The 27855-nt window shown below is 57.6% G+C and overlaps 3 protein-coding genes across 6 annotated transcripts; all 3 read right to left on the bottom strand.

Moving 5' to 3' along the window:
- Nucleotides 1-991: 991 nt before the first annotated feature.
- Nucleotides 992-7807, bottom strand: TBX10 (T-box transcription factor 10). Of its 4 annotated transcripts, XM_082748714.1 has the most exons (9): nucleotides 7495-7807; nucleotides 4852-5119; nucleotides 4597-4698; nucleotides 4026-4197; nucleotides 2698-2853; nucleotides 2318-2385; nucleotides 2005-2099; nucleotides 1531-1574; nucleotides 992-1217 (listed from the first exon to the last, which is right to left on the bottom strand). In XM_082748714.1, the coding sequence occupies exons 1-9, from the start codon at nucleotides 7499-7501 to the stop codon at nucleotides 1068-1070; spliced, it is 1062 nt and encodes a 353-aa protein (XP_082604840.1). In that variant the 5' UTR covers nucleotides 7502-7807; the 3' UTR covers nucleotides 992-1067. The 4 variants fall into 4 exon arrangements, with proteins under 4 accessions (XP_082604840.1, XP_082604842.1, XP_082604841.1 ...); XM_082748716.1 differs by lacking the exon at nucleotides 1531-1574 and having other exon boundaries at nucleotides 1042-1217; XM_082748715.1 differs by lacking the exon at nucleotides 992-1217 and having other exon boundaries at nucleotides 1239-1574; nucleotides 4852-4993.
- Nucleotides 7808-16389: 8582 nt separating this feature from the next.
- On the bottom strand, nucleotides 16390-17007 carry LOC309873336 (aldehyde dehydrogenase family 3 member B2-like). Its single transcript, XM_082748731.1, has 2 exons — nucleotides 16917-17007; nucleotides 16390-16606 (listed from the first exon to the last, which is right to left on the bottom strand). The coding sequence occupies exons 1-2, from the start codon at nucleotides 17002-17004 to the stop codon at nucleotides 16422-16424; spliced, it is 273 nt and encodes a 90-aa protein (XP_082604857.1). The 5' UTR covers nucleotides 17005-17007; the 3' UTR covers nucleotides 16390-16421.
- Nucleotides 17008-17012: 5 nt separating this feature from the next.
- Nucleotides 17013-20022, bottom strand: LOC309840417 (aldehyde dehydrogenase family 3 member B1-like; the record flags this gene model as incomplete). Its single annotated transcript, XM_082682473.1, has 8 exons — nucleotides 19846-20022; nucleotides 19388-19498; nucleotides 19063-19183; nucleotides 18825-18910; nucleotides 18634-18715; nucleotides 17992-18378; nucleotides 17440-17623; nucleotides 17013-17016 (listed from the first exon to the last, which is right to left on the bottom strand). Exons 1-8 carry the CDS (start codon nucleotides 20005-20007, stop codon nucleotides 17013-17015), a joined length of 1137 nt encoding a protein of 378 aa, XP_082538599.1. The 5' UTR covers nucleotides 20008-20022.
- Nucleotides 20023-27855: the final 7833 nt, after the last annotated feature.

Raw genomic sequence — 27855 nt, forward strand, 5'->3', positions numbered from 1 at the left:
GGCCTACGTGGGAGGCGGGGCCTCGGAGGAACGGGGCGGGGCCTGAAACCCCCCCCCCCCTCCCCGTTGGAGGGCGGGGCAGGAAGGGGCGAGTCCCGAGGACACGGCTTCCGGCAGAGGGGCGGGCCCGGGTCGGGGGCGGAGCTGGCGGTGGAGCGGGGGGCGAGTGTCTCAGAGCCTCGGGGGCGTCTCGGGGCGCACGTCCGGCTTCCGCCCCCGGCCCTTCTGACCGCGGGCTGCGGGAGTCGGGGTGTCAGGCTTCGAGGCTTTGCCGGCCCCCGCGTCCCTCCTGTGCCGGTCCCTTTCCTAAGGACCTAACGCGAAGTGTTCCAGGATGTTGGGAGTCAGCGTTTCGGGGGTCCACGGGGCGCTCCTCCTGGAGGCCGGGGACGTCAGGCACTGCGGCGGGAGCGCCCGGCCGGGTTCCCCTCGGGGCTCCTCCCCAGGCGCCGCAGGCCTTTGCCCCGCCTTTCCCGTGGCTGGGAGCTGTCTCCCCTCCTCCCCGCCCCTTTCCCTCGCAATTGCTACCCCTTTAGGTGTTGGCTGAAATGTCACCTTTCTGTGAAGCTGTCCTGCCTCAAGTCTGGGATGGATTCTCAAGCCCCTCTCCCTCCTCCGCCCCCATCTTGGCCTGGCCCGTGAGGTCACTGCCTGTCATGTCTCTGCATCTCTCCAGACGCCCGCTTCTCAGGACCAGACCACCCCAGTCTTGGGCACAGCCCCGGTACGTGGAGTGGCCAGTGTCACCGTGCCTTGCATTGCTTTGGAGCGGGTGCCTCTTTGAGCTGCAGTTTCAGTCCTCACCTCGACACACAAGTTAGGGACCAGAAAGTGCAGCCTCAGCCAGAGCCCTGGTGTCAGTCGGTATCAGCACCTTGGCCATCACTCTGCTCCCAGAGACACCACCCCCACTGGGCAGAGCTTTGGGGTGTCTGCAGCTCATTATCTGGGGTCCCGGTGTTCCTGAGTCCCTCCACCCCGAGCCCCAAGGACAGAGGCGCTCTGATTACTCTTGCCAAATAGTTTAATGTTGGGGAAAGGGAGAGGTGAAGCAGGGCTTGGCCGAGTCACCCCTCAAGGCAGAAGGGGACAGGTTGAGGGGAGGAGGCGGCTGGTTCCAAGCCTGGCACCTTCTCAGCCTTGCTGCGATTCTGGGAAGGTAGCCTTCCTCTCTGGGCTTCCACTTGCCCTGCTCTCCTTGGAAGGGGACAGGGCCTCTGTAGAGGCAAGGCTGGAGGGGGTAACATTCGGGGCAAGACGAGTCGGTCCACAGGGCCCTCATCATCACTGAGGGTCCTGGACAGGCCCCAAGCACATGGCAGTGGGGGACAGAAGCCCCAACTTAGCTGGGAGGGGCAGGCCTTCCTGATCTCTGCCGGCCTGAATATTTGGGAGGGGATATGGTGTGGGTCGGGCCCTTGGGATTCTGAGGGGACTTGAGACTCCAGGGTACAGGCCCTGGTAGTTGAGGGACTGGTAGGTGGCTGGGGCCAGCAGAGTATCAGTGGGGGCCAGCAGCTGATGGTGCACCTGGGCAGATGTCCTGGAGTTGGAGGCTGGAGCTTTGTTGGGGTCTGAGGGAGGATGTGGTCTGAGTGGACCCCAGACCTCCCCTTACATCCTCAGCCTCCCTTGTTCCTCCCCGGCTGCCATCCCATTCCTCCCCTTCTCAGCCTTTGCTCTTCCCTCTCCCTTCCCTGTTCCCTCTTTCCCACCCTCTCTAATTATCCAAATCTTCCCAGTTCTTCAAGGCTTCTGCTCAGGAGCCACCTCCTCCAGGAAGCCCACCCGAACCTCCCACCCCTGCTCTTAGCAACTTATCCCTGTCCTGTTCTCTCTGCCATTGGTCCTAACTTGTTCCAGAAATCTCTGCCTCCCGCTCTTTCTCCACACAGGTGCCCAGCGGACTTGCTGAACCTGCCAGAGCCCCTTGTTGGAGGCCCTGTGGCCCTGTCACCTCACTTCCTGCCCACCATGCAGGCTCTGGTCCTCCTAGGGGCGAACCTTTTTCCTGCTCTGCGGGGCCCTTCAGGAGGCAGGGGCTGAGGCTGCTGTGACTCCGGGCCGGGATGCTGAGCAGGGCTCGTGGAGATACAGTCCTGAAGATGCAACAAGCAGGAACAGAGGCAGAAGGTCAAGGGGAGAGCCCAGGCCGAGGGTTGTGATCAATAAGACAGTAGGACCCCAGGATGAGTCAGTGGGCACGACCCTCAGAGAAGGTCTGAGGAGAGGCCTTAGGAGAGGCCCGGGGCATGAGGATGGGGGCGAGGGGCTGAGTTAGGGCAGGCGGGTGGAGCTGCCAGGGCCCACACAGTACCAGGAGTCCGAGTCAGTCTCCCTAAAGCCCTTGGCAAAAGGGTTGCTGGCAATTTTCAGCTGGGTGATCTGCAGAGAAGAAAGTGTGGTTATGGGCCGGCCCTGAGCCAGAGAAAGGCTGTGGGGCCCCACGTTCAGCCACCCCGTCTTCCCTGGATGCCCCAATCACGAGGCCCTGGGACCTGGGCCCCTCAGCCCAGGAGCCATAGAGCCAGTGGGCATGAGAGCAGGGGAATGACTGAGGGCAGAGGTCTGCTGAGGCCTAGAGAAGGAGAGAAGGGCCGGGCCCTGTGAGCACGTGGGAGCTCAGAGCCTTGAGCCTCGGCCTCCCTCCCTGTGAAATGGGCTGGCAGCGGCCTTGTGAGCTGTGGCCCAACCCACCCGGTGGTTCTGATAGGCTGTCACGGCCGTGAACTGGGTCTCCGTGAAGATGAAGGACTTGAAGTTCTCCTGGGCGTAGCGCTCACTGTCCTTGCGCGGGTCCACAAAGACCACGTGGAATCGGGGCTGGTAGCGGTGCATGGAGTTGAGAATGATCTGCGGGGTGGGGAGGGGTGCGGGGAGTGTGTGCAGGGGAGAAGCTGCAAACCCTCCCTGAGAGGCTAAATCCTCTCCAGGGCATGAAGACTGCCTTTCTTATAATGAAGGCACAGAGTCTGGCCTCCAGAGCCTACCGCTCTGTGGCAAAGGCCCCTTTCTGTCAGCATTTTTGTCACTTTGCCTGCTGTCAGCGTTCAGAAATATCCAGAATCTGACCACCTCTCCCAACCCACCGTCTCCACGCCGCCTGGCCACCATCACGCCTGCCTAGATTTCCTCCGCTGCCTTCCGGCCCACCTCCCAGCTTCTCTGTCCGTCCGTGCACAGCAACCCCAGTGAGCTGCCCATGTCACCCCCATTCAAAAGCCTCCTGTGCAGAGCAAAGGTCAGAACCCTCTCCACAGCCGGTGGGCTCCACAGATCAGCCCTGGCAGCCTCGGGGTCCCCCTCCTCCCATCTCTGCTCACTCCACTTCACAAACATGAGAGCCTCCTTGCACTCCCCTGCCAGCCACCCACGGGCCCAACATTCTGCAGCCTCAGGGCCTTTTCACTTGCTGTTCGTCCCCTGCAACAGCTTCCACTTCTGTGTGCACAGGCTGCCTTCCCCGTTTCCTTTAGATCTCTCTTCAAATATTGACTCAGCAGCTTCTAGAACCTCCCTGAATGGACAACTCATCTCTGTCTCAGCCCCCCTCCCTGGTTCCTTTTTCTCCTGGCCTTCATCAGCATCTGAGACACTGCACACAGAGCCTTCTGGATTCTTTGTTTACCATCTGTCCCCTACCCCAGGAGGCGAGCCCCGTGGAGGCAGGGATCTTTGTCTGTTTGACAGAGTGGCAACAGTGCTGGGTTCCTGCACCTACCAGGGGCCTGGCCTGTGGTGGGAATTCCAGAAACACTGTCTACAAGGAGGACGGTGTTTGCTGGAACATTCCCACACCTCCTGCCCCCTCACCCGCCTGCTTGGACAGTCCCCTCTGCTGTCCAGCCCCTGGCCAGGTGAACTTGGCCCCCAGCATTGGCCATCAGTAGTGGATGGGGGTGCTGGGCACCAAGGCCACACAGGGCATGGACAGCATGGCTAGGCCTGGTCCCAGACTTCATTACGATCAGACCCCAGCGTCCCCCAGCCCTGGCCTGACCCCTCCCCATTGCCTGGGACCTCACGTGGCCGTTGTCATCCAGCAGGTTGTTGGTCAGCTTGAGCTTGTCAAAAGACACAATCTGGCGCATCCACTGCGCGCCCTTGGCCGGCGAGTCAGGGTGGAAGTGCACACGACCAGGTGTGACCGGGTCCGCTTTGCCTGCCACCAGCCAGGCTGAGCTGTGAAAGGCGTACCTGGGGAGCAGAGCAGGTGGCAGGGGTGCCCCACCTGGTCCCCCACCTGGAGCCGGGGCCGGCGGGGCATCGGGGCCATCCCTCAACATTACTGCCTGTGCACCAGCCCCACCTCGCACGTGAGGAACACGAGGCCTCCAGTCAGGCCTTGAGTTCCCCGCGGTTGCACTGGGCTAGCCCACTCTGCCTGCCCGGGCTGGCCCGCGATCCCACTTGAGACTCTCGGCTGCCCTGAGCTCGGCTCCCCCGCTGCCATCGGGCTTCAGTTGTTGCCCGAGGATGGGCCTGCCTGACGCTGCTCCTCCGACGGGCCCCTGGCTCACCCCAGAGTGCGGGGAGGGGTCTGCTTCCTGGCTCAGCCCCTGCTATCTGAGCTCCCTCCCTGGGCAGCCCCCAGACCTGTATCTTTTGTCATCCAGAGGCACGAAGTCCATGAGCAAGGCATAGTCAGCCAGAGTGTCCATGCCCAGGATCTTCACCTGGAAGGTGGGAAACATCCGCCTGCAGGGGACAGGTGCTCAGGGGACAGGTGCTCAGGGGACAGGGGCTCAGGGGACAGGTGCTCAGGGGACAGGTGCTCAAGAGCCCAAATGCAGCGCCGGCCTCACCCCTGTCCCCACCCCACCCCCCCACGCACACGTCCGCCGCTCACACCTGCCCGCCTTGGTGACAATCATCTCTGTGCCCAGCTGGTTGAATTCCTCCCACAGAGCCTTCATCTCCAGCTGAACTGTCACGCTGGACACTCGTGGGTTCTTGGGGCCCTGCTTGCTGGGCTCGGCCACGACTTGGGTCCCTGCGGAGCCAGTGGAAGGGCCCGGCGGGAATGGGGAGTCCAGCCGGGGCTCCCAGCCGGAGCTGGTCATGGGCAGGGTGTAGGGCTCCGAGGACGCAAGTACCCCGAGGCCAGCAGAAAGGAAGGCTGGGGAGAGAGGATGAGAGTGTGGGCCCCTGTTTGCCTCACCCCCTTGCCACCAAGCCAGCTCTCATCCTTCAGGCTGCACGTTGGTGCCTCTTCCTCCAGGAAGCCCTCCCTGACTGCCAGGCCTGTGTTCCCCTAGTACCCCTGACTGAGCATCCCTTCATGAGGTAAATGCAGACTTAAAGCTGCTGGAGGCCAGAGAAGGGGCCTGTCTGGTTCCCCAGGGAATCTTTGAGCCATCAAGTGGACTCATGGCTACGAGCAAATTGTTTCACGCCCTCCCCCACTCCAGACGCTCGGTTTCCATATCTGTCGCAAGGGGTTCTTAATATCTGCCTCCTAGGGTCCACGGATTACAGAGCCTGGCACACACCAGACCCTTCAACAAGGCCTCCTCACTTTCTCCCTAAAGTTCCAGTTTCTGAGGTACAATCCTGGCTCAAGCCTTGGCCACAAGTTTTGTCATCTTCTATTAAAAAAATAAATAAATAAATCCCAACTACAGTGAGATACGACTTTACAGCCACGCGGAGGGCTATTCCCAAACACCAAACAAAAGCCAAGAGCAAAGCAAAAACATGCTGCTGGGATCGGAGAGGATGTGAGGAGTGGGAGCCCGGGTGCGTGGCCGGCGGGCTGGGAGCGACGCGGCCGCTGGTGAGCCGAACGACCACGCGATCAACGACCACGCGGTCCAGCAACTCCACTTCTAGGCATTTGCCGAGTTGTGGAGAATTGCACAAAAGGAACTGGTTGGGGGGCGGCGGGGACCTGACAGATTCATGCACATCTGTGTCCACAGCAGCCTTGTCCCCAATAGCCTGAAGGAGAGAGCACCACGAATGGCCACTGACGGACGAGCAAACTGTGGTCTGGCCAGACGACGGACCATTATTCCCCCTTAAAGAGGAAGGACACCCTGCCGTGTGCTGTGACACGGAGGGACCTTGAGGACGTTATGCCAAGTGAAACAAGCCAGACACAAAAGGACAAATCCTGTGTGACTCCATGAATGGTCCGATTCACAGGGAGGAGAATGGTGGTTGCGGGGTGCAGAGGGAGTGGGAGGGGGAGTGAGCGTTGCATGCGGACAGAGTTCCAGTGGTGCGAGAGGACAGACTTCTAGAGGCGGAGGGTGGGGATGCAAACACAGCAGTGTGGGCGTCCCTTGTGCCCCTGAGCTCTGCACTTAAAAATGGAAATTTTTAAGTGCTAAAATGGACATTTTTATGTATATTTTACCACAATTTAAAAATTAAAACCAGGGAGGGGAAAAAATATCCTGGAACACAGACTATTCGTTTCTAACCTCCCCCTGAGGGACCGAGAGCCTGGTAAAACTGAGATTCCCACGGGGGCAGAGGTGGATTTCGGTGTCGGTGTCGGATGGGCCGGGGGCGGTGTACGTGGTGAGCCAGCAGGCGGGCAGCGCGCGGTCAGAGCTGGCTTACAACAGGTACCTCATCTCGGTGTGGGGCCCAGGGTCTGTGGCCCCCTATTTAGCAGCCCCGAGGGGTCGCATAGGAAAAGTGGCCCCTCATGAAAGCCCCTGGGAGTTCTGCACCCTGGGAGTGGGGGGGGGGGTGTCTCTCTGAGAGGGAGGGGGTCTGAGAGGCATATCAGCTCTGCGTCCCCCAGAGGGGCAGGACGGCTACACAGGCTGATGTCCCCCAGCACTGACACTGGGCCATCAGATGGGCAATGGTCCATTGCTCAGAGCCCCTGTGGGGGCAGGTCCATCATCCAGGTAACCGGTACCCCAGGATCCATGGTGCTGGGTCCCCAGGGGAGAGGCTCAGGGCTTCCCTGGGCCTGGGAACTTTGCGGGCTGGTTGCTGGCTCCCAGGTCTTCAACGAACCCATCCCCTGCCCACCTCGGTCAGCGGGCCACCCCCGAGGACTCTCAGGAACTTGGGAGGGGCCTGTTTTCTGCCTGGTTCCTCTAGAAGTAGGCATCCCTTGGGGTCGGGATTTGACAATTTCCCACGAGCACGGAGTCAGGTCTGGAGGGGAAGTTAAAGCCTTCTTGCCCAGTTCCTCCCCACGCCCCAACGTTGATACTCAATGAGTGAGGCCCGGAGAGAAGAGTGGACAGGTCCAAGGTCACCCATGCCTGAAAAGGCTTTCCGTTCCCAGAAATGACTCGTTATCCCTACCCAGCAACACCCCCATATTTGTACCTACAAATAGGAGCCCATCAGCCCTGCCCTGGTGGGATCTGAGACCTCAGCGTGAAGTGCCCCCACCCCACCCTCTGGCCCAGGACCTGGGTCCAGCAGGGGTTTCCTTGGTCCCCATACCCAGTCCTGGCCCTGCCCCATTCACCCCGGAGCCTGAGCCCAGCCCTGGGGCCATCTCGGCTGCCTACACCGTACCTGCCATGGGGACGGCCTGGACGTTGGCTCCTGGAGGAGCCCTGCTCAGTGGGGGGCAGCTGCAGCTGCCGCCTGGGGGTCCCCTGCCTGCTGGGAGGGGGGTCAGCCTCTCAGGGTCTCACTCAGCGGCGCGGCTCCGGCCCGTTCTGCAGGACTGCCCTTCCCTCCGAGCAATCACTCACGTCTTACTTCTCCACCGGCGCCAGGCACCTGGTCTCTGCAGGTGGGACCCTGGTTCTGGGGGGAGGCAGGGCCCCTTCTCCAAGCCACGCTCAGACTGGACTGCACAAGGCTGCTGGCTGGGCTCGTCCAGCTCGGGGCGTGGCGCTGTGCGGGAGGGGGCAGGTGGGAAGGCTCTGACGTTGCAAAGCCTCCTCTCCCCCTCCCGGTCCCCCTCCCAGCTCCCTCCGTTCCCCAGCTAGGAGACCCCAGCCGTTCCTGATCAATGGACCCAGATGCCAGGTGGGGGCCTCATCTTGAGGACCTGTTGGGTGGTCCGCAGGGGCCCAGGCCCAGTGACTGGAGAGGCTCAGAGCCCACAGGGCCTGGGGGGAGGCTGGGGAGGCCGCAGGAGCCACAGGAATATGAGGGCTGGATGGCAGAAGTGTTGCCCTCTCGCCGGGACCCTGACCCCTGACCTGGGGCTGCTGGTGCGGCGTGGTCTGAGCAACTGGGGCAGGAGACACAAGTGACAGCAGAGCCCCTGGCCTGGGTGGCAGGAAGCTGGGTCTTGCTGATGAGCTGTGCACTGCTAGTGGCACAGGTCCCTGTGCCTCAGTTTCCCCCTACTGTAGTAAGCACGTAATCTTGCCCCTGGGATAGACAGCGGTAAGCCGTTCCTGTCCTGATTGACGGGGCCTCCGGCATCCCCACAGGGCGGGAGCCTGGCCCGGGCCGAGGTCATGGCTCTGTCTGTTCTCTCCAGCCTGACTAGGCACCCTCTCCAGGCTGTCCCTGCCTGTCCTGGCCAGCCATTCGGGGACGCATAGATCACCAGTCAGGAAGGCACAGCGGGGGTGGGGTACCCCAAAACTGGTTACTGTCAATGGAGAGTGTGGTTTGGCCATCTCGTCCCTACCGTATGGCCCAGGGAGGATTACGGGGCTGGACCCCAAGCTAGCCTGCCCTGGGAGGGGGTATTCGAACCCCCAGGCTAGCGCTAGGTGACAGAACCTCAGGCTGTGCTGGGCATACTGGACGGGGGTCCCGAAGGCAGGCGAGACCACCCTCCCCCGACACACCACCTCTTCTGGGGACATGGGGTACACAGAAGCCCATACCTGAGAGTGGCCGTGGAGGGACCGAGGGCTGGAGGGGCCACTTCTCTTCGAGGGGGACACTGGCTCTTCCCAGAGCCTCATGTCGGGGGGCCACCTCTCCTCCCTTGAGTTAGGGATGGCGCCTGCTGTGGTCTCCTATCTCCCCGGTCCCTGCCGGCTGAGCTGGGAGAGGCGGGCGGACCCATGGTACAGACCCATGTCAGGCTTTGCACTGTGCTGTGGGGCAAGATAGGGGCCTTCTCTGTGCTTGTGAGGGTCCCAGTAGCTCTCTGTGGCCACCCAGTGGGCTGTGGCCAGCAGGGCCACACTGTCCCAGGATCCATGGTGGGCCTGGGAGATTCCCACCAGTCCTGGTGGCTCCCCCTCTGCCTGGAGTCCCAGGAGCGGGCCAGCCTGGGCTTCTGCTGGCTACTGATGTGTGTGTGTGTGTGTGTGTGTGTGTGTGTATGTGTGTGCCCTCAGCTTCGGTCTGTGTGATGGGAACCCCCCCCCACGTCTGTGCGCACACGGACACGCCAACCCACACGCACACAGATGAACTCAAGCCCCAACGCCCCGTAACCACTCTCGAGCACACGTGCACACGCGTCTCTCTGACACGCGTGCTGTGCACAGGCGAGCACACTCTGCATAACCGCCTCCCCGGCTGGCCGGCCCTTCCCGCCCGAGGCACCTGCCGGCCTCCCTGCCCCCCTCATCCATCTCGCCTGCCAGCGCGTCCCCCGTGTCCCCATAGCCTTCACACCTTCTCATCTCGCTGCTCCACAGCGGGAGGCCGCGTGGCAGCTGTGGCCGCGGGCAGATTGATGGGCCAGGCGGGGGTGCCGTGGGCCGGGGGTGACAGCTCCCGTGGTCGGAGCGCCGGGCCCCCCAGATGCCCTGTCGGGCTCGGGTGGACATGGGAGCTGTCAGGCTGTATCCAGTTTGGCCCGCACGTGTGCCCCAGAGTGCCCCGCTCAGGACCGAGGGGACCCCAGCAGCAGACCCGGTGCCCCCTCCCTCCTGGGGTGCTGAGGACTTCCATCCAGCCTCCCTGGTAGGATTTCCCCTACCCCAAGTCAAGTTACCTCTTCCCCCATCCCTGCTCCGGGGCAGGCTGTCCTGGGCGGGGAAAGCCTTGTTGGGCTCCACCCCCTCCCCAGCCCAACTCCTCCTGAACCTCCAGGGGCACTGGGCCCATTACACATCGGAAACGCATATTAGGGCTCTGTGCCCAGCCACAAATGGAACCCCTGGAAGGACGCCCTAGGGACGTTGGTCTTGGAAACACATGTGTGTGCAGTCACACACACACACACACACAACACCTGGGCAGGCACATGTGGTCACCCACACACGTGTGCGCATACACGGGCACGAGCTTCTGCTCTCTCAGACTGACTCCCTGGCCCACAGAGTACAGGCAGGTTGGGGGGGACCCGTCTGTTGTCTCCAGGACAGTTTTTCTCCAAGTGGTTGAATCAGTCCTCGTGGGCACTGAAAAGCCATCGTGGGTACAGAGACAGCCACCACTGGCCCCGGGACACACAGCGTGTCTAAGACCACGCTGGGCCAGACCTGCCCCAGATTGTGAGGTCACAGAGGGACCATGCAGGATAGAGGACGTGAACCATTAATCCATGGACAGCTTCCATTTTATAGATGGGAAGCTGAGGCACGGAGGTATGAGGCATGGCAATGAACAGGGTATACAGCGGACGGCAAAGGGGGGCCCTGGGCTCAGGACTGTGGCTCAGGACCCACTGTTCAGATGGGAGGACTGAGGCTGGGCAGGTCTGGCATGGGTTAGGGACCTGGGGTGGGGTGGCCGGGCAGGGACAGAGAATGTGAGCTTGGCAGTCTGGAGGGAGGCAATGCCCTTCTCATAGCACACGGCCTCCTGATGAACACGGGGTACCTAGCGGACCGCCCCCCCATAGAGCACAACCTCATCACTGAACATCTGGAAGATGGCCATACCGAGCGGCAGTGGCCGCAAGTCTCGTCGTGGGAAGAGAGCTGAGGGCCAAGGTTGCTGGGGCCAACCTCTGCCCTGGCTCCTGTGTTTAGAAAGGGAGACACAAGTCACCTTAGAAAGACAGTTGTCATTGTGGAAGTGCCACCTAGTGGTTAAGGGCATTGATAGTAAAGCCTGGGTTTGAATGCTTGCGAGCTGTGTGACCTCGAGCAAGTCACTTAACCCCTCTGGTCCTAAGCTTCCGTGACTGTAAAATAGGAGCTATAATATTTTCTCCTATCATCCTGAGGTTTAAATTAAACAGTTAATAGTCCTTAAAACAGTGTCTGATACACAGTAAATATAATATAAACATTTATTAAATTTTTTAATTGTGAGAGAAATCAGGGGTGCCTGGGCAGGGCAGTTGGTTGAGCAAGCAACTCTTGGTTTTCTGCTCGGGTCGCGATCGAAGGGTTGTGAGATTGAGCCCCGCTTGAGCCTCCTCATTCAGCATGAGATCTGCTTGAGTTTCTCTCTCTCCCGCTCTCTCTGCCCCTCCCACTCATGCTGGCTCTCACTCTTTCTCTCAAATAAATAAATAAATAATAATAAAAATATTAATAAAAATAATAATAAAAAAGAAAAAATGTGGAGGAAATCACAAGCTGTTAGAATGTAAGAAGAGAGAGAGAAAAAAAAAATCCAGCCAAGTTCTTTGGTTACTTTGGTTCTTTAAACAATTTTTGAAACGTCAAAGTCTTTTCAATGTATCTTTGCCTTTTGCTGGGTCACTCCCAGGCTGGGCCATTCCCGTGGGAGGGAGCCCACTTGGGGGTGGGAAGCCGGACCCCGCCTGGCTGTCCCTTCTGCCGGGATGGACGGGGCTGATGAAGGAAGGAGGTCATTTGGTCATCTCTCTTGGTCATCTCGGGGAGGGGGTCCCCACCCGAGTTCTGTCGGCAGGACAGAAGGCCACAAGGACTAGTCTTAGAAGGAGGGAGCTGTGGCAGCTCCCTGGGCTCAGGGGCAGATCTCTGCGATGGGTGGGGGAGGGCTGAGCCACCAGAGTGTGTGGCCCTCTCTGAGGCCTCTCCCACCTCTGAAGGTCGGTTGGGAGTCATGGGGATCTGTCACTAAGGAGGCTAGGGCTGGGCACCTCGCGTGGGCAGCCCTGCGGCGTGGACACTGCAGGACACAAGGACCACGGAGGTCATGCACCTTGTCGACAGCGACACCACGTGGCGGCAGGCAGAGCAGCAGCGGGTGGGCTGCCCATCCTTCTAGAGCTCCCGGCCGGAGGTAGAAGCAGGACTCCTGCAACATTCGGGAAGGGGAGGCCCGCAGACGGCCTCGCTGGATTCCCTAACGTGCAGAAGGATGCTCTAGGAATTAACTGGAGAACAGAGAGAGGGTTCCATGTTTGCGCCTCCAAGAAGATGAATTGGGGGGTGGCCGCTCCACGTCCAGGAAGCCTTCCTTGGCTACCTGTGGCCATACATTAGATGTATCACATTAATGTATTACATTAATAATACATTAGATGCTTCACGTTGCCCGCACCCCTACATTTAGCCTCTCGCGTTGTGGTTGCCCGGTTCTTCCTCTGTCTCCCCCAGGAGGTTGGGGGCAGCACTGGGTCTTATTCCCCATTTTTTCACCGGAGCAGGACAAAGCCAGCTCAGAGGTGGGGCTCAGCGAGTATCTACCAGAGGAAGGTGCGAACAGCAGTTAGGGAGCGAGACAGGCAAACACAACCTGCGGGGCTGAGCTGAGGTGAACCTTGGGTCTGGGGAACTCAGGAGGCCCTGACCAGCCTGAGGTCAGAATGGGCTTCCTGGAAAGGTGACATCAGTCTGGATTTTTCTGAACTGGAGAGGGAAGAATGAGTATCTCAGGCAGAGGGTGTGACCCGCTGGTGGCTGAAGGGGACAGTCTGAGGCGGGGACTCCCAGGCAGGGCTGCCCCACGGCGAGGACATTCCAGGTGAGGAAGGTGCTGGTGAGGGTGCGGCTGAGGTCACAGCGTGTGTGGCGGGGGCAGGACTGTGGGGCCGCTGTCCCTTACGTCACCTGGTAAAGAAAAGGTACCTGTGGGTCTGGGGGTTGGAGCAGCAAGCCCACCTTGAGAAGGCAAAACTACTGGGAAAGCAGATGATGGCTCTGGGCATCTCCCAAGCAGGGCTTGGTTTGAGTTAGATGTGTCTGTGCATCTGGAAGTTAAGAGCCAACGGAAAGGGACAATGCCCCGAGGGTTTTGGTCCCAGCTTTGGAAGAGGGCACCTGGTTCTTCCAGGTAGAGCCTCCCTCCCATACAGCCGCCCCCAGCAGCCAGCAGCCAGCAGGAGGAGCGCAAAGCAATCAGGCCGGTGATTACTCAGGATCGGTGGCCTTTAACCCTTGGCACCGACAGTGACTTATTCAAAAGGGATTAACCTCAAGGCTCTGACCTTGGGAAGCAGAGGGGAGGAAGATCAGGAATAAGGCTTTTTGGGGGCAGGACATGTGGAAAGACATCTGCGTTCACCTGCAGGAACCTGAGGCCGCCCTCTCCAGTTTTCTAACTCGGTGCATAAGGCACAAGCGCTCACAGTCAGGAAGCCGATGCCGGCTCGCAGGGGAGCCCTCGCCCCGGACTCGGGGGCCTGCTTGGCAGATCGGGGGCACAGGGAGAGTGGACACCACAGTGCCCCCGCAGCATGGCATGCTGTCCAGGGTTCCTGACTGTCCTTGACCTACCTGGTGCTCTAAACGCCCAAGACAGTTGCCAGAAATCCGGGGCCATCCACCAGAGCTCCCCGCCACAGAGCGGCCGGCGGATTGAGTCCGGCAGATCCCAACTTCTACATATGCCACCGTGCGGGGCCCGTCCCAAGCCATCCCCCGTCATCGTGCAGACCAAGGAACTAGGGGATGTGATCACCATGTACAGACGGCTTGTCGACTAGCCGGTCATGGGGGGCCACGTGTCAGAGGTCATGGTGTGCCAGACCATAAAGCGTGACACCAGATGGAGGTGGTGTCCCCCCTCACTCGCAAGCAGCTGGGTTGAATATTAAAGCAGCAAATTCAATTAAAAAAATTTTTTTAAAGACTTAGCAGCTTCTTAATATTTATGTACTTATTTTACAGACAGAGAGCGAGAGAGCGAGAGCGAGAGAGCACAAGGGAGAGGGAGAAGCAGGTTCCCCGCTGAGCAGAGAGCCCAACTCAGGACTCCATCCCAGGACCCTGGATCATGACCTGAGCCGAAGGAAGAGGCTCAACAGACTGAGTCACCCAGATGCCCCTCAATTTTTTTTTTTTTTAAGATTCATGCACTTTACTGAGTGTTACGCCTCAATAAAAGTTAACAGTGATGCTTAATAATAAGGATGACAAGGAGTGCTTGGGTTCTGGGCAGGATCTCCTTGGACCCTGACCCCGTCGCCTCGTAATGACTCATTCACAGGACCCCTAAGGCACAGGGGGAGCTTTTCTGCAAAGGACTGGAAATAGGAACACAAGGCTTGCAGAGAAAGGGTCAGGGACTGGCACTCAGCACTGGCCTTAATCAGCCCACGTGCAAACACTGTGTCCCTGGGGGGTCCCTGGGGGGCAGAGGGACTGCCCAGTGCCTCCTGGACAAAGGTGTGGACAGATGTACCTCCGGCCCAAAGTGGGGGCCAGCGGCTCCCCTTAAAGCAGCAAATTAAATTATTAACAGGTGAAAACCCCCTCGGCTGGGTGAACCCAAGTACCGTCCCAGGTTCTGATGCACGTAAATAATCAACGAGCAGGGCCTGCCGCCCCATACACCAGACTGGGGACTCCTGATGAGGCACCCAATATCGTGAAGGTATAGAAATGAGGCACCCAATATCCCGACTCTCACTGAAGATCTACATGCCCTGCTGCTGAGAATAGCCCGCCCCACCATGCATGGAAGAGGCATTATCTACCGGAATTTACAATGGGTGAGTGAGTTCACACCCTGGGTGAGAGGGAACACTCAGTCTCCTCTGGGATCCCATGGTCCTGCTGCAAGCCGGACCGGCGGAATGCACGCCACTGAGAGAGGGGAGAAGGCGGGGCGCCTGGGTGGCTCAGTGGGTTAAGCCTCTGCCTTCAGCTCAGGTCATGATCCCAGGGTTCTGGGATCAAGCCCCGCATCGGGCTCTCTGCTCAGCAGGGAGCCTGCTTCCCCCTTCTTCTCTGCCTGCCTCTCTGCCTACTTGTGATCTCTGTCTGTCAAACAAATAAATAAAATCTTTAAAAAAAAGGTGGGGGGAGAAGGTGGGGTCCTGGTCTCACATAGACGCCCCCCAGTCCCTTCCCCACGCCTGACCTGACAGAGCTGCCTCCCCCAGCAGCAGGTACGGAACGCACAACCAGGTCAAATTTCTAAAGCTGCCAACCTCCCTCTCCTCTGGGCCCGTGGGCACATTCTGTTTTCCACTAGTCTGATCATTTGGCCTCTGTCTCTGTTCCCTTCATTGATTTAGGGGACTTTGTAGCACACATGGAAACCTCTACCAAATTCAATCAGCAAGCCCTGTGATAACCAATAAAGCCTGTCCTTCCTTGACATGTCTCTGCTGAGAAGAGCTATCCTCTGAAATAAAATGGCCTTAGACCTTAGGACTGTCTTCTAAGGAGCACCTGTGCCATTACCCAGATAGAATATCGTGTGTTCATAAGTCTCAACAAGTCCCTGTTAAGTACCTTCTTTGAGTAAGAGTAGAGGAGGTTGGGCATGGGCTCTCAGGGCGAGGACTAGGGAAAGAGCGGTGGACTAGATCTGTTCTGCTACCTGATTCCTCCCCCCCACCTCCTTATTTCTCAGAACCCCCCTCATCATTCAGCTTTGCTCTGCTTTCCTGTATAAACTCAGTTCAACCCTGTCCCGTCTCTAGATTTCAGTTTCCCCACATGTCAGAGAAAGCGGCTAGATTTAAATTCTGCCCACCACGACCTCCTTCTGGGAGTGCAAGACGCGTCCAAAATGGGTACGACCCCATCCTGGGCCCCTAACAGACATGACTCATCAAACTCTGCACTCTCTCGTATTGATTCCAAGCACCCAGAGCGTCGGAGTCCTTGTCAGGGACACACACACATCAGGGTGACATCAGCCATTAGATCTGGACTCAAGATCGGATCACTTCAGGTCACACAAACCAGCTCCCCAAACCAGGTGTGAATGGAACTGTTAGAAATCGCTCTGTATTTTGGGGGTCCTCCTGGCAATAGCCCAGGTTGGGGAGTTGGAGGTGGCCGTGGCAGCAGATTTTGGCCCAAGGCTGACCTGAGGACCCCTCCCCAGCAGCCCCAACCCATGGGCTGCCTCCCCACCATGGCTTCCCACCCCCTCCCTTGCTATTAAAAAAAGAAAAGACATGGCTCTGTATTCTGGGAACCTAATTATAGATCTGATATAAAGGTGTCCTTTATAAACACAAACATAGCCATATTACAGATATCCATACATCTGTAAATACACAGACATATCTAAGCAGAGGGTCAGGTCAGTGAGTCTGTCAGTGGGTTTCAGACGGGACTTGGCCCTGAAAATGGCAGGTCCTGTGGCCCTGAGGTCCTGCCCAGCCAGGGGTCTATTGAGACAAAACCCTAAGAACAGGATCCCTGCACTCCAGGACAGGACCCCCACCTTTCAGGGACCACTGAACGCCTGGGCAGTAGCAGGACAGTAGCAGGTGGCCCAGCGGGAGCTCACAGAAGGGTGCAGCTGTGGGAGCCCAAGGCCCAGCCTATCAGCTGCTGCCTGAGGTGGGTGTAGGGCGGGTAGAGGAATTCATGGAGCTTCTCCAGGCCCGAGGGCGAGAGCAGACTGGCGCGGTGGTGGGAGAAGGTGTCGAAGGAGAACTTGCCATGGTATCTTCCCATGCCACTGTTACCTGCACGGGCACAGAGGTGAGGGCCTGAGGCTGGCAGCCCAGCCAGGCTTAGCAGCAGCCCCCTCCCCAAGCGGGAGCCCACAGCTGGAACGGCGCTCAGGGCAAGTCAAGCCACTCCAAGAGCCATTTTGCAGATAGGGAAACTGAGCCCTTGAGAGGCCCAGGGCCTGGATCAAGGTAGAAGAGAGAGTGAAAGCAAAACCGGGGCCTCCCAGGTTGGAAGTACCAACCCGGTCTTTCCGAGGCGGGGTGGGGGATGGGGGCTGTGGGTGGGGGTGGGGGCCTGGGAACGGACTAGGGCAGGGCTCACCGACGCCCCCCAGCGGCAGGGACGGCAGAGACAGGTGAGTGAAACCTTGGTTGCCTCCGAAAATGCCGCTGCTGGTCCGATCCAGCATCTGGGTCACTACCTGGGGGTAGACGGGAGAGGCCCAGTGGTGGGTTCGTCATCAGGAAAGAGGAGTTGGGTCCCCCGCCATTCCACGGGGAGCAGAGAGTGTCCCATGTTCCCATCTTGTACTGAGATGTCTCCCCCGAGAGCTTTGCTCTGCCCCCTCTCCTCTGCAGGGCCTCTGCTGGCCCGTTCGGAGCCTTTGCATGGTTTAGGAAGACGGGGCTCTCTGGGTAGAAAAAGGCATCTCTTCTCTTGGTGGAAGCTGCCCCAGCCAGGGCAGACAGCTGGCCAGCCACACATGTGGCCTTGCTCAAGCCCCCTCTGCCAGGAGTCCTTGTGCAGGCAACCTCTGTCCGGGAGATGTCGCCCCTAACCCTCCCACCATGGGCTATCAAGGGACACCTGTGGGCACCTTTTTCAGCCCCTCCCTTGTCCCAACCCTTCCTGAGACCCCACCTGGTTGCTGTTGGAGAAGGCATACAGGGCCAGGGGCTTCTCCCGACGGTTGATGAAGTCGATGGCCTCGTCCAGGCTCCTCACGTTCATGATGGGCAGGATGGGGCCGAAGATCTCCTCCTGCATCACCGGCTCCGTCTCCTGCACGTCCACCAGCACCGTGGGGGCTGCGGGCACGAGGGACCCCTCAGCGCTGGGGCGGGACGGGGGTGGGGGTGGGCCACGGGCGGGCCTCAGGGGCCTTGCGGGGAAGAGCGCGCCCCCGCGGCCCCCAGGAAGGACGGCGAGGGGTTGTCCAGCCCGGGCGGGGGCCGAGGTGGAGCAGAGGTGGGGGAGGCAGGAGTCCAGGCTGGGCTAGATCGCGGCGCCCTGGGAGCCTCGAGGCGGGGCGGGGCGACGAGGGGGCGGGGCGGGGCTACTGGGTGTCGAGGGCGGGGCCCGGGCTCGCGGCCCAGGCTCGAGGCCCACGCGCGACCCGCGTCCTGTCCTGGGAGGGCCTCCGCCCGGCGACCGCGCGGCGACAGGACGCGCTCACCGATGTAGCGCTCGCTCTCGTCGCTCTGGCCGCCGATGGCCACGCGGCCGCAGCCCAGCAGGCCCCGGAGCCGCTGGAAGTGCTTGTCGCTGATGATGCGGCCCAGGCTCGGGCAGCTCTGGGGGTCGTCGCCGTAGAAGCGGGTGATGGCGCTCTGCAGGGCGGGCAGCAGCCGCTCCTGCGTGTCCGGGCTGCACAGGACGTAGTCGGGGGCCACGCAGGTCTGGCCGCTGTTGAAGTAGCGGAAAAAGGCCACGCGGTTGGCCACGGTCTGGGGGTCGCAGTCGTCGTCCACGTAGCAGGGGTTCTTGCCCCCCAGCTCCAGCGTGACGGGCGTCAGGTGCTTGGCGGCGGCAGCCATGACGATCCTGCCCACACGGGGGCTCCCTGGGGATATGGGAGTTGACCGCCCCCCATGCTCAACCGGCCTTGGTTAGATGGTCCAGGCACCACTTCTTCTGGCCCATTGTACCTTGTCTGCTGGGATCTGCCCCAGGCCCTGCTGCCCCAGCGTTCCACCCTCTAAGGCCCAGGGCTGATTGCCATCTGGGATGCTCGCCGCTGCTGGCCACCACCTCATCCTTCCACACCTTCTCTCCCCACCCGCACCCCAACCAGGACTCTGGTTGAGGCCACTCTCACCAGTGAAGAAGATGTGGTCGAACTTGTGCTCCAGCAGCTGCCGGGTCTCCTGGGGCCCTCCCAGCACCACGGCAAAGCAGCTCTGCCAAGGCAGGGCAGGTGGTTCAAGGCTCTGGGGACAGCTGGCCCTCAGGAGCTGACAGGGATAGGGGTGTGTGACCCTGGGGGCTGATGGGGTGGGGCATCCTCACCTGATCCAGGTATCGAGGCAGGACCTCAGCCAGGACCTTCTCTGTGCCCTTACTTAATTCTGATGGCTTCAGCACCACGCAGTTCCCTTCAGGGACAGATGGGGCCGTCGTGGGGAAAGGCCAGTGCCCCACACCCACCCAGGGCAGAGACGCAAGGAACATCCCAGAGGCCGGGGGTACCACATAAATGGAATTCTGGGGGCCTCCTTTGGGAAGGGCTTCTGGGCGGGCTCCCCACCTGCAGCGAGGGCGCCCACTAGCGGCACCAGGATCAGGTGCACCGGGTAGTTCCAGGGGGCGATCACCAGCACCAGGCCCAAGGGCTCCTTCCGGATGAAGGCCGAGTCCAGCGACAAGACCTTTGGTTCAGGACCCGTAGTAAGGCGCGACCGTGGATCACCCCAAAGCCACCCCCTAGAGTCTTTGAGGGGCATGTGGAGTGGAGTCCTCATGAGGAGACAGAGGAAGTTAGAGACTGGGCCAGTGGTGTTGGGTGGTGAAGAGGCCTGGGCTGGAGCCCCGCCCCCAAGCCCCAGCCCCACCCGCTGCGGGCCGCGGCTCACCAGGTTCTTGGCCACGTACTCATCCTTCATCCAGGTGTGTAGCTTCTGGAGCGCCAGGTCGACCTCGTTCTGGCATATGATGAGCTCGGATACTTCTGCCTCAAAGACTGACTGCAGTGGAGAGAGAATTCAGGGGTCAGGTCTGGGGCCGGGCAGGGAGGGGACCTAGTGCTTGGGATCCCCAAGAGTTCCAACCCTGGGGTCATGGAGAGAGCCCCCAGAGGCCACACAGTGAGCAGGGCGAGGGGTGCCGAGCACGGGGCCCCAGGGCAGGTGGCCCGAGCTCCAACGCCTTAACCCCCCGTGCACCTCAGTTTCCCCCTCAGTAACATGGGAGCCGTGGTTCACGGGTTTGGATGACTTAACGCTGTCACACATTGTTTGCCGGGAAAATGTGAAATAAACAGGAATGCACCGGGGGCACAACCAGTCCCCCCACCACCACGACCCCCGCCCACCTTGTGCAGGTCCTGCGCCAATGCCTCCTGCAGAAGCTGCTTGTTTTCCTGCAGGAAGCAGCGCAGGCCCTTGAGCTGCGCCGCCCTGAACTCAGCGGGCCTCGTCCGCCCTGTGCTGAAGGCCTCCCGCAGCCGCCGCAGGGTGTCCGCGTAGGGGTCCATCCTGCAGGGAGGGGGCAGCGTGGGCCGGGGCTCCCCACCTGCTCGGGCATCCTCCCTGTGCCCCTGGCTGTACCTCTATGGGCTCACGGACACTCCTACAGGGACCTGCATAACCCCAGAGGGCCGGGCTGCCCCCGTACCCTTCCAACACATGTGTCCCACCATTTCCTTCTGAGAACTTGCTGGAGGAGCGAGGCCTGAGTGGGCCGCTGGCAGGGTTGACCTGGAGCCCCCGGAGCTCGGACCCGAAGCTCTGCCTGGATTGCCAGCAACACCTGCCTCACCCAGCTCTCCGCTTGGGCTTCAAACAGCTCCCGCGCCTATCAGCCCGGCTCTAACTTTGTCAGTGGCTCCCTAGAACCTCTCTAGGGCCGAAGGACTCGGCCCTGAATTAAGGCCCAGAGTGGAAGAGTCTGGGCTGAGTTACGGCACCCAGGTGTCCCGATGTCCATCCCCAGTCCCTGGCCACAGCGCAGTCTTACCTTTCCCAGGTGAGGTGTGTCCTCACTGTGCACACTTGGGAGTGTCTGCTGACAACCTCAGACGTCCATGGCCAGATCCCCAGGCCCAGCCCCACTCTTGCCCAATAAATGGGGAAACCAAGCTGGGGGTGGGGCATGCCTGGAGGGGTTGGAGCTGGCCTGCTGGTTCCTGCTTCTCATCCAAGACACCTCCTTGCCTGCTCCCCTGGGGGGCAAGGACTGGGGGCTTACTGACCTGGATGTTTACCAGGGCAGGCTTTGGCTTGGTCTGGGCTGTGTAGGTGACACAGCCGCCTTGGCCAGTCCTCGCGGACCTCACAGTCTAAACGTGGAGGAACAATGACACTGAAAACAGTTCACAAACAAGGATCGGTGGGCCACAGGCTGTCTGAGGCCAGTGAGAGGCCCCACCGGCGGGTTCCAGATGCAGCGGGAGGAAGAGGGGAAGGGGCAGGCTCCGGGAGGGCCCGGGTTCTGGGCAGAGGGACTGGCATGTGGTCAGGTTCTGAGAAACGAGGCACAGCTAGGCAGTGCCTTCTTCACACAGGGAGCTGGGGCTATGTCCGTGGGTGGGGGGCCCACCACGGAGCACAGACTACACAGGAAAGACAGCTGGTCTGATTATGACCCCTCCAAGGTACTGGGGGCCAGGGGGACCTGATTTCCCCTCCTCACACCTGCTGTATGGTGGCTTCGGTCCCGGTCTGTGTGGCCCACAGGCCCTCGCCCCACCAGCGCTGAGCCCCCACCTTCTGTGATTGACTCTGAGCTCCCGGCCCTGGCCTTGTGGCCCCATGTTTCACTCCGGAGACTCCCGGGCCCCACACACCCCAGTGTGGGCTCGGACCCAGTGTGGGTTCCTCACACCTTTGCCTTTTTTGCCTGACATTCTGCTTCCAGAGGCACTGACTCTGCTCGTACCCCCGGTCTCACCCCTGCCCCTGCTGACTGCCAGTGTCCCCCACACCCCAACCCAGCTCCTACCAGACCCCCATGCCCATGCCTGACAGGGCAGTGGCCCTGGGGAAGCAGAAGCTGCCTCCTACTTCACGGCTCTAAAACCATCCCCAGACGGTGTCAGGGATTGGCTCCAGCTGGACAGAGGACAGGCCTGGCAATTCCAGGCCGTCTGGGGGTGCTGACAGGGGCTGGCAGGAAGTTATCTGAGGAGAAAAGTCCCCCAGGGGATTACAGGGTAAAGTATCAGTGGGGCCCTGGCAGCAAATGCTACCTCCTCCAGGAAGCCCTCGGCCAGCAGCATTTTATGGCCCACCCAGGTCCCCGCACCGACCCTTCATGTCCACCATCCCCTCCGCCCCCAGGCCACAAGGGGTCCTTTATCTCCCCTCTCCTAACAAGTCCAACGGGCGTCCTTGGGGCAGAGGAAGGGGCCGTGGCAGCTACAGGAAGCCAGGATGGGCGGGGCACCTGGCGGGACCCTGGGCCAGTTACTTAACCTCCCTGAGCCTCTCTAGTTGACAACAGTGAGTGACAGGGTCCTGGAGAGGATCACGCAGGAAGATAACCAGAATAGATAAGGCAGGTCACAGCTGTTGGCGCAGTCAGCTCTCCTGAACGCTGGCTACCGACACCACCTCTGCTCTTCCCTGAGCGCACAGGGAGTTCTGGGAAGCAGGAACCCGAGCGCGGGTTCTGTCCCCTTCCTCACCGGTTGTCCGACCCCGCCCTTCCACCAGCCCTGCGTGTGGTGCAGTTCGACCGAGACCACCGGCTGCGGAGGGCTGTGAGGTGTAGCTCTGGGCAGAGCGCGGGAGAAGCCACCAGAACCCCCCCCCACCCGACACTCTGACGTCATCCTTGCCCCAGACCAGAGTCAGCCTAGCAGGAACCGCAGCCAACCACAGCCCCCAGGCCTGAGTCTGCGCCCGGGCTGGAGACGGCTGTGGGGTCAGGACACCAGGAAGGGAGCCTCAGGGCTGGCGGGGCCCGTCTAAGAGCAGAGGGTGGGGGTAACACCTGAAGGGGCCTCCTGCCCCCCACCATGGGGTGAGACGCACTCCGGGTGGCTGACGGGTACCTTAATGAAGCTGTTAAGACAAAACGAAATGGAACGGAACAGAAGTGAGCCGCCCAAATAGCTCAACAGCCACAGGGATTGGCAAAACAGAAAATAAGACCTCGGTAAGATGCCTTTGCAGCCCCATTTTCCCAGTGTCCTGTGGCTGCTGTAACAAATGGTGGCAAACGTCGTCGCTGAGGACAAAAGAAATGTATTGTCTCACGGTTCTGGAGGCCAGAAGTCCCAGATCAGGGCCGGGCTTCCTCCCACGGTTCCCAGCCCGAGTCCTTCTCGGCCACCTGCAGCGGGAGGGAAGAGCCGCGCGTCCCGGGCAGACGGGATACAAGCGGAAGCATCTGAGGACAAGTGGAAGCCCAGCCCGGCTGCGTGTCAGTGAGACAGAGCAGGGGAAGGTGGGGGACAGACCAGGAGCACCTCGGAGCGGGTACAGTCACTGGAAGGCAGACACTTAACTGTTGGAGCCACCCAGGAGCCCCTCAAGGATTCTTTCCAGGAGTTCTGTTGCTACAGGGTCGTGGCTGGGGTGGGGAGATCTAGGAATACCTACGGGTGTTTGTGGGGTTGAACCAGGTGGGGAGCCCTTGTCGGGGGAGGGTAGAAGGGCAGGGCATGTGGGGTGAGGGCTGGCAGAGTTGGGGGCGGAGAACGAGGGACTGATTTCCTCCGGGGATTTCTCTGTTTTCCGTGATGTAACAACCAGCCAGGGCAAGGAGGCTGCAGGGGAAGGAGGAAGACAGATGAGACAAATCTGAGGACAGAACAGTGCCTCTGGTTGGAGCCTGGGAGGTTTGGCCATGACCTTCCGTTGAGATCTGACAGGCTCCTAGGGACTGAGTGTTGCCCCTCTAAAATCATATGGTGGACTTTACAGAGTGCGCCCTTTTTGCCGATTACAAACATTGGCATTTTTAACATCAGATAGTGTCTCAGTATTTCTCTTGGGTGCGTATCTGGGATTACGACGTGTAGGTGGTATTTTCATCTTCAACTTTCCTAGATATTGCTACACACGACCTTTGGAGGATATTGGCTCCAAAGAGAATGACTAATGGAAATTTTCCCTAACATTGTATGAAAGCTCCCCTTGTCCCATATCCTCTCTAACACTTGGCATTTTCAGACTTTTGCTTTTGGTCAAGGAGTGTAGTCAGTTGACCCCCACAAAGGTATGTCTATGCTCTAACATTGGGCGTCTGTGAATGTGACCTTGTAAGATCATCCTGGATTAGCCACAGGAGCACTAAATCCTATGATGAGTGTTTTTATCAGAGAAAGAGATTTGAGATAGAAGAGGAGGTGGCCACGGGAAGATGAGGCAGAGATGGCTGTGAGCTGAGGCCCACTGCCCCAGCCCCCAGAAGTTGGAAGAGGTAAGGCAGGACTGTCCCCTAGAGACGCTGGAGAGAGTGGGGTCTTGTTGTACCTGGATTTCAGGCTTCTGATCTCCAGAACTGTGAGAGAATTAAATATCTGGTTTCTAAGCCACAAAGTTTGTGTAATTTGTTACCTAGGTCCTAGGAAACAGACACAATGGGTACGTAACAGTATCTTACAATTGGTGTAATTTATATTTTACGAGTTACTGCTGAAATTGAGCATAGTCTCATTTGCTTATGGGCTCTTTGGGCTTCTTATCAGTTTTTTGTTTGTGGGGTTCTTTTGCATGGCTTTCTACTGTGTTATTTTTCTTCTGTCTTATTGGTTTGTAGGAACTCTTTTTAAAAAATTTTTAAAGAGATTTTATTTATTTATTTGATAGGGAGAGAGAGAGAGCACAAATAGGCAGAGAGGCAGGTAGAGAGAGAGGGGGAAGCAGACTTCCTGCTGAGCAGAGAGCCTGATGCAGGGCTCGATCCCAGGACCCTGGGATCATGACCTGAGCCGAAGACAGAGGTTTAACCCACTAAGTCACCTGGGTGCCCCTAGTTTGTAGGAATTCTGTATATTCACAACAGTAACCTTTTGCTGTATATCTATTCTTTTTGTAATGAATAAACTTTATTTTCTAGAACAGTTTAGGTCCACAGCAAAATTGAGTGAAAAATACACATACTTCGGTTCTACCCCCTTAACCCCCCCCCCCACACCCTCCACATCTCTCACCAGAGTGACACAGGTGTTAAAATCAGCGAATCCACCCTGGGGTTCCCACTTGGTGTTAGACATTCTCTGTGTTCCGACAAATGCATAATAACATGTATCCACCGTTGTAATATCATAAAGGATAACTTCATTGCCCTCAACTCCTCTGTGCTCCACGCCTTCGCTCCGAACCCCTGACAACCACTATATATTTTTTTAACTGTTTCTAAAGTTTTTCCCTTTCTGGGATTCCATGTAGCTGGAACTGCACAGCATGCAGACTTTCAGATTGGAATCTTTTAATTAATCATGTGCATTTAAGTTTCCTCCATGTCTTTTCGTAGTTTGATAGCTCATTTCTTTTTGGCCCTGAATAATATTGCATTGTCTGGATGGACCACAGTTTATTTATCCATTCACCTTTGGAAGGACATCTTGGCTGCTTTCAAGTTAAGGAAAGTGTGAATAAAGCTGTTGTACACATCCACGTGCAGGTTTTTGTGTGGACATACGTTTTCAACTCCTTTGGGTAAATACCAACTCTTTCACTTGAACTTTTTCCTGCTCAAATGGTTTCTGAGAGTTCAGATATAATTTTTACTTTTGTTCCTCTATAGATCAAGTATAGATAAGGTATCCACCCCCCCACCTGTTCCTTCCAAGATTTTTTCTTTCTCTTTGATTTTCTATAGTTTGAATGTAATATGCCTAGATGTAGCTTTTTATGTGTTTATCCTATTTGGTGTGCTCTGAGATGCCTGGATCTGTGGTTTGGAGTCTGATGTTAATTTGGGGAAATTCTCGGTCATCACTTCTTCAAATATCACTTCTGTTCCTTTTCTCTTTTCCTTCCAGTTTCCTTATAACACATGTGTTATGCTTTTTGTTATTGTCGCACAGTTCTTAAAGATTCTGTTCTATGTTTTCCCCCAATCTTTTTTCTCTGTGCTTTTCTATTTTAGGTTTTTTGTGTCATATCTTCAAACTCAGAGATTTTTTCCTCAGCCATGTCTAGGCTTCTAATGAGCCCCTCGAAGGCATCCTTTGTTACAGTATTTTTTACCTCTTGCATTTCATTTTGATTCTTTGTTAAAGTTTTTGTTTCTGCATACGTCATTCACCTGTTATTGCATGTTGTCTGCCTTTCCATTATAGCTCTCAGCATGTTAGTCCTAGCTTTTTAAAATTCCTGTCTGATAATTCCGACTAACTCTGGTTCTGATGCTTGTTTGGTCTCTTCAGACTGTTTTTTCCCTTTAGTATGCTTTGTAATTTTTTTCTTTTTTTTCTTTTTTTTTTTGACAGGGGGACGTGATGCACTGCGTAGAAGGAACTGTGTTGAAAGTGGGGAAGTGTCAGGGAGGGGAGGCCATGGTGCAGTCCCGTGGTTACGTCTCAGTCTCTTGGTGAGCCCGTGTCCCTCGACTGAACTTGAGTGCATCTCCACTTTTTCTCTCCCTAGATGGGACAGGATGGTTAGAGGGGCCTGGACTTGCGCATTTCCCTTCCTCCAGAAGGGGCAGGCTCTCACAAAACCCGAGAAGTTAGGCGCTGGTAAAATGGTTTCTGCTGAGGGCAGGCCTTGTTAGGAACAGAAAGCTCTGGCATGTTTCAAAATAGTTCCTTTTCCCTCCCCCCGCTGGAAGCACAAAGGAATTTTTCTCCAATACTCACTGTAAGGATCGGGTAGAACTCCTGGAGGTAAAACTCATGAAATTTGCAGGGAGGGGTCCCCCGTGACTGGGGGCCCCTGCATTTTTTAACTCTCAGAGTTATCCACACTGAGCCTTCAGAAATTCTTTGTTCGCATTTCAGGATTTCCTGTGCTGGTGCTGGGTCCCCTAGAAGTTTCTTTTCATGGGTGTGTTTCTGCTCTCCAAACTTGTATTTCTCTGTATCCACTTGCTTGTCTCTCCAATTCTGGGGAGAGCAGTTTGCCCTGGGATTTCACTTCTCTGACCGTATTGATGCCTCAGTTGGTTCAGTTTTGTACTTGTGGTTAAGAGGGACTGATGACTTCTCAGCACCTCACGTGCCTGGCTGGAAGCCAAGGAGATATCTTGAGAGTATCTTCTCTCAGCTTGCAGCTTGTATTCCCACTCTGTTTATGGTACCTGTTGTGGGTTGGATTTTAACTTAGTCTTAAAGAAGACAGGACCAAGCCCGGACATGTGGGAGCTAGGACGGCACGACCAGCCAGGACTTGCTCTCTCCTGTTGAACAGGAACAAGTCCACAGAATAACAGAGTCAATGACATTCTGCAGCTTTGATGGATGGAGACAAAAACAAGACCATTCCATAAAACATGACTGAATGCTAACAGGCATGAACACTGTCCAAACCACAACAGAAGCCACACATTCCTCCATTCTGGTCATGATATGCATGATGGTGCCTGTGGGTCAATTGTAGCTTTACCTTCCTGCTCATCTGCACTCTGTATAGATAAAATATGTTCAGATACTCGGTCACAGAGAGATTCCTGCTCTAACAGCCTCTGATCCAGAGCAAAGCCCAGCTTCCTCAAACCTCCCTCCAGTTGCTCGATGCAAACACAAACGCACTAAGTCTTTTCCAACACCCTCTTTTTTTTTATTTTTAATTTTTTATTAGCATATAATATATTTTTATCCCCAGGGTTACAGGTCTGTGAATTGCCAGGTTTACACATTTCACAGCACTCACCAAAGCACATACCCTCCCCAATGTCCATAACCCTACCCCCTTCTCCCAACCCCCCTCCCCCCAGCAACCCTCAGTTTGTTTTGTGAGATTAAGAGTCACTTATGGTTTGTCTCCCTCCCAATCCCATCTTGTTTCATTTATTCTTCTCCTACCCCCTTAAGCCCCCATGTTGCATCACCACTTCCTCATATCAGGGAGATCTTTCTCCGTTTGACTTACTTCACTAAGCATGATACATTCTAGTTCCATCCACGTTGTCGCAAATGGCAAGATTTCATTTCTTTTGACGGCTGCATAGTATTCCATTGTGTATATATACCACATCTTCTTTATCCATTCATCTGTTGATGGACATCTAGGTTCTTTCCATAGTTTGGCTATTGTGGACATTGCTGCTATAAACATTCGGGTGCACGTGCCCCTTTGGATCACTACGTTTGTATCTTTAGGGTAAATACCCAGTAGTGCAATTGCTGGGTCATAGGGCAGTTCTATTTTCAACATTCTGAGGAACGTCCATGCTGTTTTCCAGAGTGGTTGCACCAGCTTTCATCCAA

Source organism: Mustela nivalis, assembly GCF_964662115.1.
Source record: "Mustela nivalis genome assembly, chromosome: 9".
Lineage (NCBI taxonomy): Eukaryota > Metazoa > Chordata > Mammalia > Carnivora > Mustelidae > Mustela > Mustela nivalis.

Bases quoted from the DNA above. Each gene is read 5' to 3' on its own strand.
- TBX10 (XM_082748713.1), bottom strand. The intron at 4,699-4,851 runs GTGTGAGCGGCG...TGTCCCCTGCAG, and splicing joins ATTGTCACCAAGGCGGGCAG to GCGGATGTTTCCCACCTTCC. The intron at 2,100-2,317 runs GTACTGTGTGGG...TTGCATCTTCAG, and splicing joins GAGACTGACTCGGACTCCTG to GACTGTATCTCCACGAGCCC.
- LOC309873336 (XM_082748731.1), bottom strand. From the start codon at position 17,004: ATGCTGGATCGGACCAGCAGCGGCATTTTCGGAGGCAACCAAGGTTTC. The intron at 16,607-16,916 runs GTGAGCCCTGCC...GTGCCCGTGCAG, and splicing joins CCTGCCGCTGGGGGGCGTCG to GTAACAGTGGCATGGGAAGA.